This window comes from Podarcis gaigeae, assembly GCF_964106915.1.
Source record: "Podarcis gaigeae genome assembly, chromosome: 17".
In the NCBI taxonomy this organism is placed as follows: domain Eukaryota; kingdom Metazoa; phylum Chordata; class Lepidosauria; order Squamata; family Lacertidae; genus Podarcis; species Podarcis gaigeae.
Genome location: NC_139694.1, coordinates 25486286 through 25501903, shown reverse-complemented (window position 1 = coordinate 25501903; position 15618 = coordinate 25486286). Strand labels below are relative to the sequence as shown.

The 15618-nt window shown below is 43.3% G+C and overlaps 1 protein-coding gene across 4 annotated transcripts in view; it reads right to left on the bottom strand.

Moving 5' to 3' along the window:
• The window catches only part of CCDC171 (coiled-coil domain containing 171), a 216156-nt gene that overhangs the window by 154922 nt on the left and 45616 nt on the right, over window positions 1-15618 (bottom strand). For all 4 annotated transcript variants that reach the window (XM_083718393.1, XM_083718395.1, XM_083718392.1 and 1 more), the window contains one exon: window positions 215-317. In XM_083718393.1, the coding sequence (XP_083574519.1) occupies window positions 215-317 (103 nt within the window). The remainder of the gene's footprint in view (window positions 1-214; window positions 318-15618) is intronic.

Here is a 15618-nt window from a genome sequence, read left to right as displayed (position 1 = left end):
AATCAAGCGCGGGGGCTGACAACAGCGGGGCCGCATCCAGTCACCTCTTCCCAGCTAGCGGGGCCACGCGACCGCTGAGAGAACTGCTCTTATCATGTCATCAAATCAAAGCATGTAGAGAAGAGGGAATGAAAGAGGCATCTGTAGAATTCCCCCAACGTAGCGACTTTGGAACGCTGACAGATGCATCTGTCATTTTCTACCTTCAACTAACCTGCTGTCCACTTGCCTGACACAGGAAAGCTGTCCAAAAGCAACTCCAGATCTCTCACGTTGTTTTCGCACGTCTCTGTTAGGAAGGCCTGGCGTTTCTTGGCCTGCGTTTGACGGGCAGTGGGGGGGGGGAGGGAAGAAGACCAAAAAAAAGCAAAGATATTGAGGGCACGAAGTAGCAAGAAGGGCATCTCACAATCAACACTGCTGCGGGACGCGTTGGACAAAGCAAAGCAAAACAAAGTAATGCACGCAGACACAGCCAAAATGGTAGCTCCGTGGCCAAACTAGCTCCGTTACCTGGAGAAATGGCATTCAGTTCAAGGAGAAAACGAGTTCTCATGTATATCATAGAGTTGCAAAGGACCTGAGGACCATGTAGTCCAGCCCCTGCCAATGCAGGAATAAGCAGCTGTCCCATATGGGAATCGAACCTGCAACCTTGGTTTTATCAGCACCAGGTACCAACCAACTGAGCTATCCAATTGGGATTTTCAGATTACTATTGTGTTTTTTTTTAAAGATATTTATTAAGATTTTATAGACAAAAAAAGGTTACAGAATAAAAAAGAGAAAAAATAGAAATAAAAAAGATACAAAAATAAAAATGAAAAATACAAAATACATAAAAAAATAGATGAAAAATAGAAAACAATTAAAAACAAATCAATCTTTTCATGTCTTATATTTCATTTACTTATTTTCCTGACCTCCTCATGCCTCCCTTTTTTGTATTCCAGTTCACATGGTTAATTCAGCAAATCCTTACCCTCTTTGTTTTTATCTTAATTTTATATCTTAACATATTGAGCTTCATATTTTCATCTAATTATGAATCCATTTTTACATATTCTTTTAACTTTGTTGCTAATACCGGCTCATTTCAATCCTACATCATTTTAACATTCATTAATTTTACAGTGTTTCAGATTACTATTGTTAAGGTTTCCCCCCCCCCCCCGCTGCCAAGTAGAAGTCATGAACAAACTGTACGTTATGCTGCAATCATGTAAGACGAAGGGTTGCATCCAAAGATTTTGAGGGCACAGGGAGAAGGATTATTTTTTATTAAAAAAAACAACTGGAATTTTATTTACAACATAATATAAACCCCCACCCCCAATACACAAATCCACCCTCATTAAACGTGAACATAACATACAGTGAGCATATCATACAACAATACAAACAACCAAATAAAAGACTTCCTTTATCCTTTATCTGGCCTCCTTATTTACATCTTATAAACTGTTTCCTTTATGAATAATTATTAATATTTTTCTAATTATAACTTAAATATCCACAAAGTCTCCTGCAGACATTAATCGAAACAAGTCCAGGTATGTATTTTAGGGCACTGTTTTGTGAAGTATTCTCTGCATTTTCCCCATGCTTTTTGAAACTCTTGTCTAGTGTGATCTCTAATTGCCTCTGTTAATCCAGCCAGTTCAATATACTCTAAATTTGTCTTGAAATTCCTTTTTTGTTGGCACGGTCTCTTTTTTCCAGTTTTTAGCAATTAGGATCCTTGCCACTCCTGTGGCATAGAGGAATATTTACTGATTTTTTCTTGCTATACCTGTGTCCGTTATCCCTAGTAGAAAAGCTTCTGTAGGAGAAGGAAATATTTGGATACAACACGAAGATCCTTCTCTGCTGAAAAATGCACTGAAGGGTGGAATTTGCAGAGGACAAGGGCAAGGGGATGGGAGAATTCAATGGGCAGCATTCAGCTGCATTTTACTCAAGAAAAAGTAATGAGCATGACTGAGTTAGGCCCACTAATTTCAACAGTCTACTTTGAGTAACACTTCGCTGAATAACACTCAACCTCTTCTTTCCAGCTGCTTTCTCCCTGAACTCTCCTTCCAAAATCAAGCAACTTGTGGCTATCACCACCACCAATGTTTCCTTCAACAAAGACAGGTTCTGGAATGCTGACAAGCATAAAAACAGCTTGATTTAATGGGGGGGGGGGAGAGCAGATGGCAGGGGAGAAGCTCAGTGCTGCCCAAAACCAGGGCATAACTTATGCCAGGAACTATCCATTTAGGGATGTGGGTGGCTCTGTGGGTTAAACCACTGAGCCTCTTGGGCTTGCTGATCAGAAGGTCGGCGGTTCAAACCTCCACAACAGGGTGAGCTCCCATTGCTCGGTCCCTGCTCCTGCCCACCTAGCAGTTCGAAAGCACTCCAGTGCAAGTAGATAAATAGGTACCGCTCTGGCGGGAAGGTAAACAGCGTTTCCGTGCACTGCTCTGGTTCGCCAGAAGCGGCTTAGTCATGCTGGCCACATGACCCGGAATCTGTACGCCGGCTCCCTCAGCCAATAAAGCGAGATGAGCGCCGCAACCCCAGAGTCGGCCATGACTGGACCTAATGGTCAGGGGTCCCTTTACCTTTTCATCCACTTAAAAGCACACGCTTGTGGGTGTGCAAAGCCCTTTCTTGTCCTTGCCCTAATCTGGAAACAAAAAAAAAAGGAAAAAAAAGATGAGATTGACACCACCCGTTTTGCAAACTTCCACGTGAAGTGGGGGCGGGGGCGACTGTCCTCTTCTCCCATTTCTTTCCTGTGGTAACGAAGGATCTAACTTTTGCTCGGGGAACCAACTGCAATCTTAACTTCTGATTACCCGGCACTTTTCATGCCTACAAAGTCAGCCTGAAAGATTTAAGGATACGGTTTTTATGGTGAGAAACATCTTCTCCCTGTAAAACCGAGCTCTGTTACGAGCCAACCGTGTATAGTGACTGACTGGAAGACAAGCAACGTATGTGAATCTCTGCAGTGTTCTCCACCGTCCCGTTTAAATATTTTATAAATTTGCTCCACTATTTCAATTTTAATTATATGTTCTGTATATCCGCTAATATATTATTCATATACATTTCAGTGTTTGATCCTCTGTAGCATTTACATGGGTTTCCCTGTGTGATGGTTAGTACTATACTTCACAAAGAATTTCCAGTGCCAATGGAATTCTCATGCCAGGGTTTTTCGTTTCTGAAACATCAATATTCCAGAAAAGAATTATTAAAGATGCATGTTATTCTTACAGGGTATATAAATAGACTAAAGTGGTGGGGCTGCACATGCTTGTGTCAATATTACTCTGCCTGGCCAGCACAACGCTGGAGAAAGCACGTTAAAAGCAATGTCACACCAGTAAGATAAATATTTTCATGCAAGCGTTAAGTATTTGGAGTACCAGATACTCAAACTGTGCAGCAAAATCACTTCCCACACAAAAGATCTATGCAAGCTGCTGTAGGGCCTGGGCTGTTTCCTCCTCTCTTCCAGATGTTTTATTTTTAATTCACCACATGTTAGTATATTTATGTTTACACCACTTCTCTGCATATACATTTGCTGATTGTATTTGCCATTCCTAGCTCAAAGTTGGCCACTTTGTTTTTCCAATTGCAGGCAAGATTCGGAAGAAATTCTTAAGATTTCCCAGTACTACTCTAATGTTCTAGCTCCAAGCAGTTGACTGCTTGCCTTCCATATGCTCCAAGTATCCTTATTTACAAGGCGCAGTTTCCATTTTCTGGTACCTACCCCTCTCTTATTTTAGGGGAGAATTTTTGAGCTGCCTTTTAAAAAATGTTTTTAATGTACATACACATATACCGGGATACACTTCAGGGTTGGAGCTGCCTCAGTGTGGGGTGGATGGGATATATCTATTGACTCCAATTAGGAACAAACTGTTAAATTGTGGGCGAACATATCAGACGACACAGCGATTCTTCAACAGCTCTTGTTTATTCAGAGGCCAGAATAGAACTGAACTGAAGAGCTCAGTCAGCCTGCTTATATAGAGCTCCAGAACAACGTAACTGTAGCAACTTTCTAAAACTATCCAATCACTGAATGTCACTTTCGATCCTTCATTTGCATAACTATCTACAGTATCCCCCTGCTGGCCCAGGGTGAGAACTTTAGTACATAACACAAACCATAGCTCAGCAGAAGACTCCATGGTTTGCTTGCAAAAGATGCCGGGTTCAATCACTCACATCTCCAGTTAAAGGGAATAAGTAGCCAGGTCATGGGCAAGAAATCTGCTTGTCAGACAGTCCTGGACTAAATGGGCAAAGGTTTGAAAATGGTATAGGTGCAATAGACTCTGAACAAAAGGCAAAGTTAATTGTAAATAATGTGGTTACTGATGAACTTTCTATAGAAAAAGGGACACGGCAGGGGTGCCCAATATCCCCACTACTCTTTATATCAGTCCTGGAGGTTTTGTTGAATATGATCAGGGGGGACCAGCTGGTAAAAGGGGTTCAGGTGGGAGCAAAACATTATAAATTGAAGTCATATGCAGATGACTTAGTATTGACTTTACAAGAGCCAGACACTAGTACAAAAAGAGTTTTAGAGTTAATCCAAGTTTTTGGTCAGGTGGCAGGATTTAAGTTGAATAAACAAAAAACTAAAGTTTTGGGGAAAAAATTAACAAATGTTGAAAGAGAGAGATTTCAAAATGAAACTGGGTTAATGGTGGCAAAGAAAGTAAAATATTTGGGGATTAACATGACATCTAAAAATGTGAATTTATTTAAAGACAATTATGACAAGTGCTGGACAGAGGTAAAGAAAGATCTAGAAATATGGTCGAACTTGAAGCTTTCCTTGTTAGGCCGAATCGCAGTGATCAAAATGAATGTATTGCCTAGAATGTTATTTTTGTTTCAGACATTACAAATTGTGGATAAACTAGACTGTTTCAAGAAGTGGCAGAAAGATATATCTAAATTTGTCTGACAGGGCAAAAAGCCCAGAATAAAATTTAAGATACTCACTGATGCAAAAGAAAGAGGGGGGTTTGCCCTGCCGGACTTAAGACTGTACTATGAAGCGGCAGCTTTCTGCTGGTTGAAAGATTGGCTACTTCTTGAGAATGCTGACATTCTGGACTTGGAAGGATTTGACAATAGGTTTGGTTGGCATGCATATATATGGTATGACAAGGTTAAAGTCCACAAGGGTTTCAAAAACCATATTGTTAGGAAAGCATTATACAATGTATGGATTCGATATAAGGATTTGTTGGAAAATAAAACTCCTAGGTGGTTATCACCAATGGAGGCTAAGGAGGTGAAGAAACTTAATATGGAATCTAAATGGCCAAAATATTTTGAAATCTTAGAACAAGAAAGTGGCAAATTCAAATTACAGAGTTTTGAGAAAATAAAGTCCAAGGTACGAGACTGGCTTCATTATTATCAAATAATGGAGACTTTCAAACAAGACAGGAAAATTGGCTTCCAGGTGGAGAAATCGAAATTAGAAACAGAATTGTTAGAACCCAATACTAATAATTTATCAAGAATGTATAATCTGTTGCTGAGGTGGAATACAATAGATGAGACAGTCAAGTCAGCTATGATTAAATGGGCACAGGACATAGGCCATGACATTATGTTTGCTGACTGGGAACAGTTATGGACCACCGGTATTAAATTTACGGCATGTAATGCCCTAAGAGAAAATATTATGAAAATGGTTTACAGGTGGTACATGACCCCAGTCAAGCTTGCGAAGATTTATCATCTGCCCAATAATAAATGTTGGAAATGTAATGAGACTGAAGGCACCTTCTTTCACCTTTGGTGGACCTGCCCAAAGATTAAAGCCTTTTGGGAAATGATCTATAATGAAATTAAGAAGGTACTTAAATGTACTTTTCATAAGAAACCAGAGGCATTCCTCTTGGGCATGGTCGGCCAATTGGTGTCAAGGAAGGACAAGACTTTTTTTATGTACGCCACCACAGCAGCAAGGATTCTTCTAGCAAAGTATTGGAAGACACAAGAATTACCCACACTGGAAGAATGGCAGACGAAAGTGATCGACTTTATGGGATTGGCAGAAATGACTGGCAGAATCCGTGACCAAGAGAAAGAGACGGTGGAGGAAGACTGGAAGAAGTTTAAAGTATATCTTAAGAACCGTTATAAAATTGAGGAGTGCTAAAATGTTAAGGGGAAGGAAGATGCAGAATTACAGCTGAAATTGTTTGATGATTTAAGGTGAAATTGAGAAGGATAATAAGTTTAAATTTAATTGGCAAAAAGGGTTGCTGAAAAACTGTAAAATAAGGATGCAAAAAAGGGTGAGGTATGGGGAAGTCTGAGAAAGGAGGTTTATGAAAATGAGGTTAAGAAATTATATTTATGCGTTTGTTTGCATTTGTTGATGTTTGTATGTTGTTGTTTTGTCTTAAAATTGGAAAATTAATAAAAAAATTATTATTTTTTTAAAAAATGGGCAAACAGTCCGATCTGACAGGCAGCAGTTTCCCAGGTTCCTAAGCCCTGTGAGCTACTGTGCACATCTATGTAAAATGCACGCACAGCAAGCACCAAGACAGCTTGTAGTGGAGAGCCTGTCATTAGGCCCAGCTAGTAATTTGGAAGTGTATTTCTAACCTGCCATTTCACAAGACTTTCCTTATTTCCTCTCTTCTTATGATTCTATGATTTTGTCAGTGCTGCTATCCAAATTCCCAATCAAGATCCATGGTAATATCATGCCTGTAGGATGTTCTCTCCCCTAAATTCCTTTGAAGCAATTTAGCAACCCTGCCATTGAGTCCTGGCAGAGCTCACATCTCAACTGAAGAAGTACTTTTCAGGTAAGGCTAACACTCCCCACACCAGCCGTCTGAATTCAACGACTTTCCTTTGGCTCAAGAAGGCGGCCAGGGTAATATTGTGGTTTGAGTGCTGAAAATGAGAACATAAGAGCAGCTCTATTGAATGCGGGCAAAGCGGCCAACCAGATAGCTATGGGAATTAATAATAATAATAATATTTCCCTAGCCACTCTGGGCGGCATCTAGCAAAATATAATAAAATACAAAAATTCAACAAATATTAAAAGCTTCCCTAAACAGGGCTGCCTTCAGATGTTTTCTAAAAGCCAAATAGTTGTTTGTTTCCTTGACATCTGATGGGATGGCGTTCCACAGGGCGGGCACCACTACCAAAAAGGTCCTCTGCCTGGTTCCCTGTAACCTCACTTCTCACAGTGAGAGAACCATCAGAAGGCCCTCGGAGCTGGACTTCATTGTCTGGGCTGAACGATGGGAGTGGAAACATTGCTTCAGGTATACTGGGATGAGGCCATTTAGGGCTTTCAAGGTCAGCACCAACACTTTGAATTGTTCCCGGAAACGTACTGGGAGCCAATGTAGGTCTTTCAGGACGGGTGTTATGTGGTCTCAGCAGCTGCTCCTAGTCACCAGTTTAGCTTCCACATTCTGGATTTGTTGTAGTTTCTGGGTCCCTTCAAAGGTAGCCCCACTTAGAGCGCATGGCAGTAGTCCAAGCAGGAGATAACTAGGAGCATGCACCACTCTGGAGAGACAGTCCGTGAGCAGGTAGGGTCTCAGCCAGTGTACCAGATGCAGCTGGCAGACAGCTGCCCTGGACACAGAATTGACCTGTGCCTCCATGGACAGCAGCGAGTCCAAAATGACTCCCAGGCTGCGCACCTGGTCCTTCAGGGGCACAGCTACCCCATTCAGGGCCATGAAGTCCTCCATCCCTGCCCATCCCCTGTCCCCCAAGAACTGTACTACTGTCTTGTCAGGATGCAGCCTCAATCTGGGAAGTACAAAAGCAGAACATGAATTCAACAGTGCTCCCCAGTGGTGATTCCTAACAGCTAAGATTCGTAGGTCTACTGCCTCCAACAATGAAGACAGCCATTGTAGCAAACAGGATCAAATCCTGAGCTGTGAAGGTCATTGGACAACCTCATCGTTGGGTAGCATCTTAGATAAAATATTGATCATACAACGTAGTGCGAGCACACCATTTGAATGGCAATGCACATCAACTTGGGGAAGGGGGCTGGCCACCTCAAATATTTCATAGGGGGTGTGAAGGGACATCAGCCCCTAGAAGTTGGCTTCTATGAGCTCACCAGAGTACTGTCTTTTAGCAAAGCCTATCAGATGCTGATTTTGAGAGCTGGCTCTGGGTTCCTAAGGATGGGTGAGATAAAAATGCAACATATATATATATATATATTTTGCTTTCGTAGATTTTCACGGGTACAGGAATGCAGGTTTTGGTGTCCTCGGGTGTCTTCCCGTGTAAAAGTTGGGGTGTCTAGGCGACGTTTCGACGAGGTCTCACTCGTCATCTTCAGGCTGGTGCTTTCGGCTTCTTGTTACTGGAACAGAGCGGGATCTCAATGTTTGAGTTCCTATAAATACTGTAGAGGGGGTGTGGTGTCTAGCCTCCAATGTTCTGGGCAGAGAGGAAGTTCCCAGGCTAGTGTGCCTTTTCTTCTTTTGTTCCTTAATTACTTGAGAGATACCTTGAGTGATTTCTTGAGTGATATCCTGAGTACCACTTAGGTGGGTCATTAGGTGTGGATTAGTTGCTAAAGTCTTTGTGTCTTGACCTCTTGAACTTTGTGAAGAGTTTTCCTGAGAAGATGGCTGTATTGCACTTAGTTGTGCTTTGGCTTGGCTTCGTGTATAGGGGCGAGCTGTGGTTTTGTGGCTTGTGTCAGCCAGATCTGTGTAGGGATTGCAGGGGGGTGCAGCATCCGGAGGTGCCACCATGGATTGGCTACTGGATGGTGTCAGTAATTCATCTGTGGAGAGGGTCTGGGTTTGGGTCTGGTGTGGTTGATTGGTGTTGGCGTTCTGTGTGCCTCTGGATCTGGTGTCAGTTTTTGTGGGGAGGGCTAATTTCCAGATGTCTGGCAAGCGGGATGTGTCGTCACGCTTGTTCATGTTGTGAGGGTGTTTCTCTATCTCGATGGCTTCCATGATTATTCTCTTGTGGTGATGTTCCGTGTTAAAGAGCAATTTGGAATCTGCAAAATTAATTTCGTGTCCTGTTTCTTTCATGTGTTGGAAAAGAGAGGAAGTTTTTTCTTCTTTTTTGACGGCATTCTTGTGTTCTGCGATACGTGCATTTATTCGTCTGTTTGTTTGTCCAATGTACGTGGCTGGGCAGACTTTGCAGGGTATTTCATAGATCCCTTGGTTTTCCAACTGGATTTTATCCTTGGGGTTTCTGAGGATATTGGCTATTTTTTGGTTGGTGCAAAAGGCTGTTTTGATATTGTGTTTATGGAGGATTTTGCTAATTTTATCTGTAGTGCCCTTGATATAAGGAAGGAGGGCCATGCCATTGTTTTCTTCTGTGTCTTGGTTTTTGGGGGGTGTTTCCTTTTGGATTAGCTTCGTAATCCTGTTTTGCTGGTATCCATTGGCAATTAACACAAAAAAGAAGAAAAAACTTCCTCTCTTTTCCAACACATGAAAGAAACAGGACACGAAATTAATTTTGCAGATTCCAAATTGCTCTTTAACACGGAACATCACCACAAGAGAATAATCATGGAAGCCATCGAGATAGAGAAACACCCTCACAACATGAACAAGCGTGACGACACATCCCGCTTGCCAGACATCTGGAAATTAGCCCTCCCCACAAAAACTGACACCAGATCCAGAGGCACACAGAACGCCAACACCAATCAACCACACCAGACCCAAACCCAGACCCTCTCCACAGATGAATTACTGACACCATCCAGTAGCCAATCCATGGTGGCACCTCCGGATGCTGCACCCCCCTGCAATCCCTACACAGATCTGGCTGACACAAGCCACAAAACCACAGCTCGCCCCTATACACGAAGCCAAGCCAAAGCACAACTAAGTGCAATACAGCCATCTTCTCAGGAAAACTCTTCACAAAGTTCAAGAGGTCAAGACACAAAGACTTTAGCAACTAATCCACACCTAATGACCCACCTAAGTGGTACTCAGGATATCACTCAAGAAATCACTCAAGGTATCTCTCAAGTAATTAAGGAACAAAAGAAGAAAAGGCACACTAGCCTGGGAACTTCCTCTCTGCCCAGAACATTGGAGGCTAGACACCACACCCCCTCTACAGTATTTATAGGAACTCAAACATTGAGATCCCGCTCTGTTCCAGTAACAAGAAGCCGAAAGCACCAGCCTGAAGATGACGAGTGAGACCTCGTCGAAACGTCGCCTAGACACCCCAACTTTTACACGGGAAGACACCCGAGGACACCAAAACCTGCATATATATATTTTACATCTAGTTGTCATAGACATCAGAGACAACATTCCTTTCCTATCATTCCACTGTTCTTTACCAGCTATGAACCCGATTACATGATCAGGAGCTGTTGATGGACTATATGGTTGACTTGGGGAGGCCACAGGGACCCATGTGCTCAATTTCAAATTTAAGAGAAAATACAACAGGCTAAAACCATCACTAATCCTGCTTATCCTTCATCAACAAGTGACTGTCATGGTCTGGTTCATGGGCGATCAAAGTCCTGGCAGGGGACTTTGGGATAGGGGCAAAATGGCGGGGTGGGAGCAGGAATGGGAGTCCAGAAGCCAGGACGCCAAGAGTCCGAGGGTCAGAGAGCCGGGAGTCAAGAAGCTAAGGGTCTGAGGATCAAGAAGCAAGGAGTCAAGGAACCAAACACAGCAAGGCAGGAAACGTGTTGCTGTGGCAAAGAGCCGAAGGGAAATGCTGACCTTATATCCCTTCCCGGCTCTTGCCACCAGGTGCTGTGAGTTACCAATCGGCCTCACCTGTGCGGCCACACCTTGCCTCTTCAGAACAAACTTAGGAAGGCCTCAGTCCTGCAAAGTCCTATTGGTCACAGGGCCTGGCTCCTGCACGCACTCCTGACAATGATCCAAGAAAGATATGATGTTCTTGAGAGCCAATGTGCTACAGCAGTTAGCACTGAGTGTGAGAAATCCATGCTCAAATTAGGGGCAAGAGTATTTGCTGTATCTATGTCAGGAAGCTCTGTGGAAAAGACAAATGGGAAAAGAGAGGTGTGTGTCTCCAAACCTCTGGGGCACTGTTGGGAGGCAGCTGTGATCAGCCACCACATCCTTGAGCACGTCCTCCTTCATGTGTGGAGAGCTGCATCCCTTCTTCCCATCAGACACACTTACATATAAATATGGCAGCCACTCTTGCTACCATGAAGGATGAATCATCCCTCAGTCGCTTGGCAGTCTTGTGCAAATCACTCCCAGACTAACTTCCTACAGTTGTTCTGAAGATAAATTTAGAAGGCAAAACTAATTAACCAGCGGGGGACTTCCGGGTCGGCGCCATCGCCGAATGGCGGACTCCCTCCGAGCTCCGGAGGGAGCCGGCTTGGCAGGGGCTGGGTCCTACCGCACCGGCAATGCGGGGACCCTTAAAAACCACAGCCAGAGGAGGCCGTGGACATGGAGACTCGGCTGGCACCGTTAGCGCTCTCCCGACTCGTGAAGGAGCCTTTTTAAAGGCTACGGATCGGGTGCCGGGGAGAAGCGTGGTGCTTTGAGTTCTCTGCTATCCCTGCCGAGCGCAGCCGCATGCCATCCGGCGGAGAGCGCTGACTTCTTCTATTGAAAATTTGGCACTAAAGAAGAACCCGTGAGTAATTGGAATATGGACTAAAAAAAAAAAAGGGATAAATTTTTAAAATTCGGAGCGAACGGGGGAGGCGGAAAAAAGGAAGTCAGCCCACCCCTAAATTGTAGAAGAGCCAAAACAAAGGACTGGACAACTAAGATCGAGTGTAACCTTATCTTGCCGAATCAGCAACTTCGCGAGGGAAAATTATCAGATTGAGCTGGAGGAGAAAAGTGGAATTGTTTTAAAAAAAAGCAACCCCCCCCCTGGAGCGATTCGTGAAACTGCCTGGAGAAAAGCGATGGAGGTTTTGACAGCTGTCAAAGAGCTGTCAAAAAGGAAGATTAAAATAGAGATTTTGTTATGAGGACTTTGCCGGTTATATTTGTTATAAATTGAATATAAACTGTTTTAAATATCGGTTAACAAGCTACTTGGACTGGTGGATGTGATTCTGGAAGGGAACTTTGCTACTGCAATCCACCTAGAGGAGCCGAGGGATATTGCATGTGTTTTTGACAGGAAACTTGAACAGTTGAATGGAACTTTTAATCTCCTGGGAAACTGCAGGAATGGAACATTATTTTGTCTACAGAGGTCTATACACTACAGGAAACAATGGAACTATTTGTTGGAAAATGAAAGGAACATGATGCAATGCTTTGCTCCATGAATAACAAGCCTCTGCAGAGACACTAGAAACTTTTGGAAAAAGAACATTTCTGTGGGAGAACAGAGAAATAAAAAGGAGGAGAATGATTGACAAGAACAAGGAAATAACAAGAACTGGACAGAACTGGGAGAGGGAACATTTGGGATATTCAGGTTTGACAAGCTTATGGAAACAAAATTGGAGTTTTTACTCCTGGATATAAAAACCTGGATAGAAGAAATGGGCCCCTTTTTTTGATAGACTCCTTCTACGATTGGACACCCGTAATCAAAGACTGGCAAAGAACCTGAGGGACATAGTGTAATGTGGGAACTCCAGGAAGATATTAGAAGTAGAGGGATAGGTGAAACGCAAAGGGGAAAGAGGGGAGGGAAAATTGGAATCCAAAGGCTGTAAAATCATTATTCATATTTATCTTATTTCCATCTGTACTATGTTTGAAAGGGGGAAACTCGTGGAAGGGAATAGATCGATCTTAGGGGATGGGAATCTGGATAAATTGGGTTATTGATGATGAGTGTAATTTGGGGATAAGAACTTGTTGAATTTAATTGCTTATTTGGAAGATTTGGAACACAAGAGGGGGTAGGGAGGGGAAGTCCTGGTTATTGGCAAAAAGTTTATAAATTGGATTTAATTTGTTTTAATTTGTTTTAATTTGGAAAACCTTAATAAAAATTATTATATAAAAAAAAAACTAATTAACCAGCGGAAGGGTGGGTTACAAGAGAGCCCCTGAGCTCACTTCGCCCTGCGATTCCTTACATGTTCCACGGATTTAGCCAAAAGGTGAAATGGAGTTTACCATCCCTAGCAATATCCAGGGAACCAGCCATCATGTCAACAGTTATGAGACTGATGCCTCCGAAACATTTACTCATTCGCCCGTCAATCGGTGACCTGTAAGTAACCCACGATAGTAATCAGCAAGGGCATGGCTGGAATTTTTTTGGAAACAACCAAGAATTCTTTATTTGAGTAGATAAGAGGTGCCTTTGAAATTTATCCCCCATCTCATGCGTGTCTATTCTGAAATATGTTAGAAAGGAAGAAAACCAATCTGGTTAAGAGGTTGGGAAGTTTGACTTTGAATACCCTAAACCAGCTTCAGGTCAGCAGCTATGAATCGGCTCTCTGGGTCCACAGAACTAACTTCTCGTCTACAGTCCAAACTACCCAGATGTCTGTGGAAAGGATAACATGAGATAGATGGGCAGAATTCATGCATGCCGCTCTTGTGGGGGAAAGTTAGTTAGGGCTGGCCAAAGATGATTTTGCTGCCTGAGGAAGACAAGAAGACGCTGCTTGAAATTTACATACCGACACTAACTGGGCAGTAGCTGAATCTTACGTTACGTTGGCTGCCTCCACTGCACCCAACAGTAGCAAGCTAACTTAGGAGGTCCAGAGAAGGCCGTGTGCCACACAGCAGTTTCATTCTACATGTAGCTGCCACTGCCACTGTTTGAAGCAGTTGCTTCACTCAGCCCAATGGTAAGGGCTGGAAAGTAATTTCTACTGCGCCCAATGGGCCTTACTCCCAAGTACAGTGGTGCCTCACAAGATGAAATTAATCCGTTCCGCGAGTCTCTTCGTCTTGCGGTTTTTTCGTCTTGCGAAGCACGGCTATTAGCGGCTTAGCGGCTATTAACGGCTTAGCGGCTTTAAGAAAAAGGAAACAAACTCACAAGAACTCGCAAGACGTTTCGTCTTGCGAAGCAAGCCCATAGGGAAATTCGTCTTGCGGAACGACTCAAGAAACAGAAAACTCTTTCGTCTTGCGCGTTTTTCGTCTTGCGAGGCATTCGTCTTGCGGGGCACCACTGTAAGCGAGCATAGAATTGCAGCCTGAATTGTAAGCGAGCACGTCCTTCAATGAAACGTACCGTACTTTTCCGTGTATAAGGCAAGGGTTTTTTTACTCTAAAATAATGTTTAAAAACGGGGGTCGTCTTATACACGGATAGTGCATGGGGGTGGGATGGGTGATTGGTTGCAGCCGCAAGCTGCAGCTTGTCAGCGGTGATTTGGTGGGTGATTGGGTCCTCTCCCATTTTCATAAAATTTGAGCCCCCCAAAATACACGGGGTGTGTTATACATGGAAAAATATGGTATTTGTGTAGATCATAATATTCTGTTTGTTAAAAAAATAGCAAAAGCTCATAGCCTATGGTATCTTATTTAAGATTTATGCTGGATCTTAGCTTCGGCGTAGTGCTAGCATGAGGATGGCATAACGCAACAACTTAACCCAAGTACCTGCCAGCCAAAAACACAAGATTCGTGTTCAGCGTGTAAATCTTTCATTGAATTTGCCCATATGCTTCTCCCCCATTCCAAGTTTCCCAAAATAACCGCCTAACATTTTAAAACATTGCTGAGGACAAACGAGCTAGACTATGTTTTTCAGATTTAATATTATTTGCGCCAAGACGTACTGGTTTAAGCGAGGCTTAGCAGAGCTATTTCCAAAAAAGGCCTCGCTAGTTTTAAGGCCACATGAACCAGTTTCAATTGCTGAATAGTCACGTAGCTGCAAAAACTGAGCAGACAGAGAGCAACGTTAGTCCCAGCGCATCCCTGTTCTTTGTAGCCATCACAGGCTCTCCGCAAGGAAACGCAGCACAACAAGGGAGGCCATTTCCATAAACGCGCAGTCGGTGATCCTTATTTTACTATAAAGTTTCCCTGGGTGATCCTCATTCTGTTGCAAAGTGACTTTCAAAGTCAGTAGCTCATTAAAACGTCTTGCTTGCCACCCACTTAAAAAGCCATTTATTTCCCAACTGGAATCACTGAGGGCCATGCTTTTTGAAACGTCTTGTCCTGTTCTAAAACAGTAGAGGGGGAAATAGCGGCACGTTTTAGCAAAAGGTCACCAAGTGCAGCAGCAGTGACTTTCAGCAAAACAACAGATTGGTGAAGCTTCTAATAGGTAAAGGGACCCCTGACACTTAAGTCCAGTCGCAAACGACTCTGGGGTTGCAGTACTCATCTCGCTTTACTGGCCGAGGGAGCCAGCGTTTTTCCGGGTCATGTGGCCAGCATGACTAAGCAGCTTCCGGCACAACAGAACACCGAAACCAGAGCAGCACATGGAAACGCCGTTTACCTTTCCACCAGAGTGGTACCTATTTATCTACTTGCACTTTGACATGCTTTCGACCTGCTAGGTTGGCAGGAGCTGGGACAGAGGAACAGGAGCTCACCCCGTCACGGGGATTTGAACAGCCAACCTTCTGATCGGCAAGCCCAAGAGGCTCAGTGGTTTAGACCA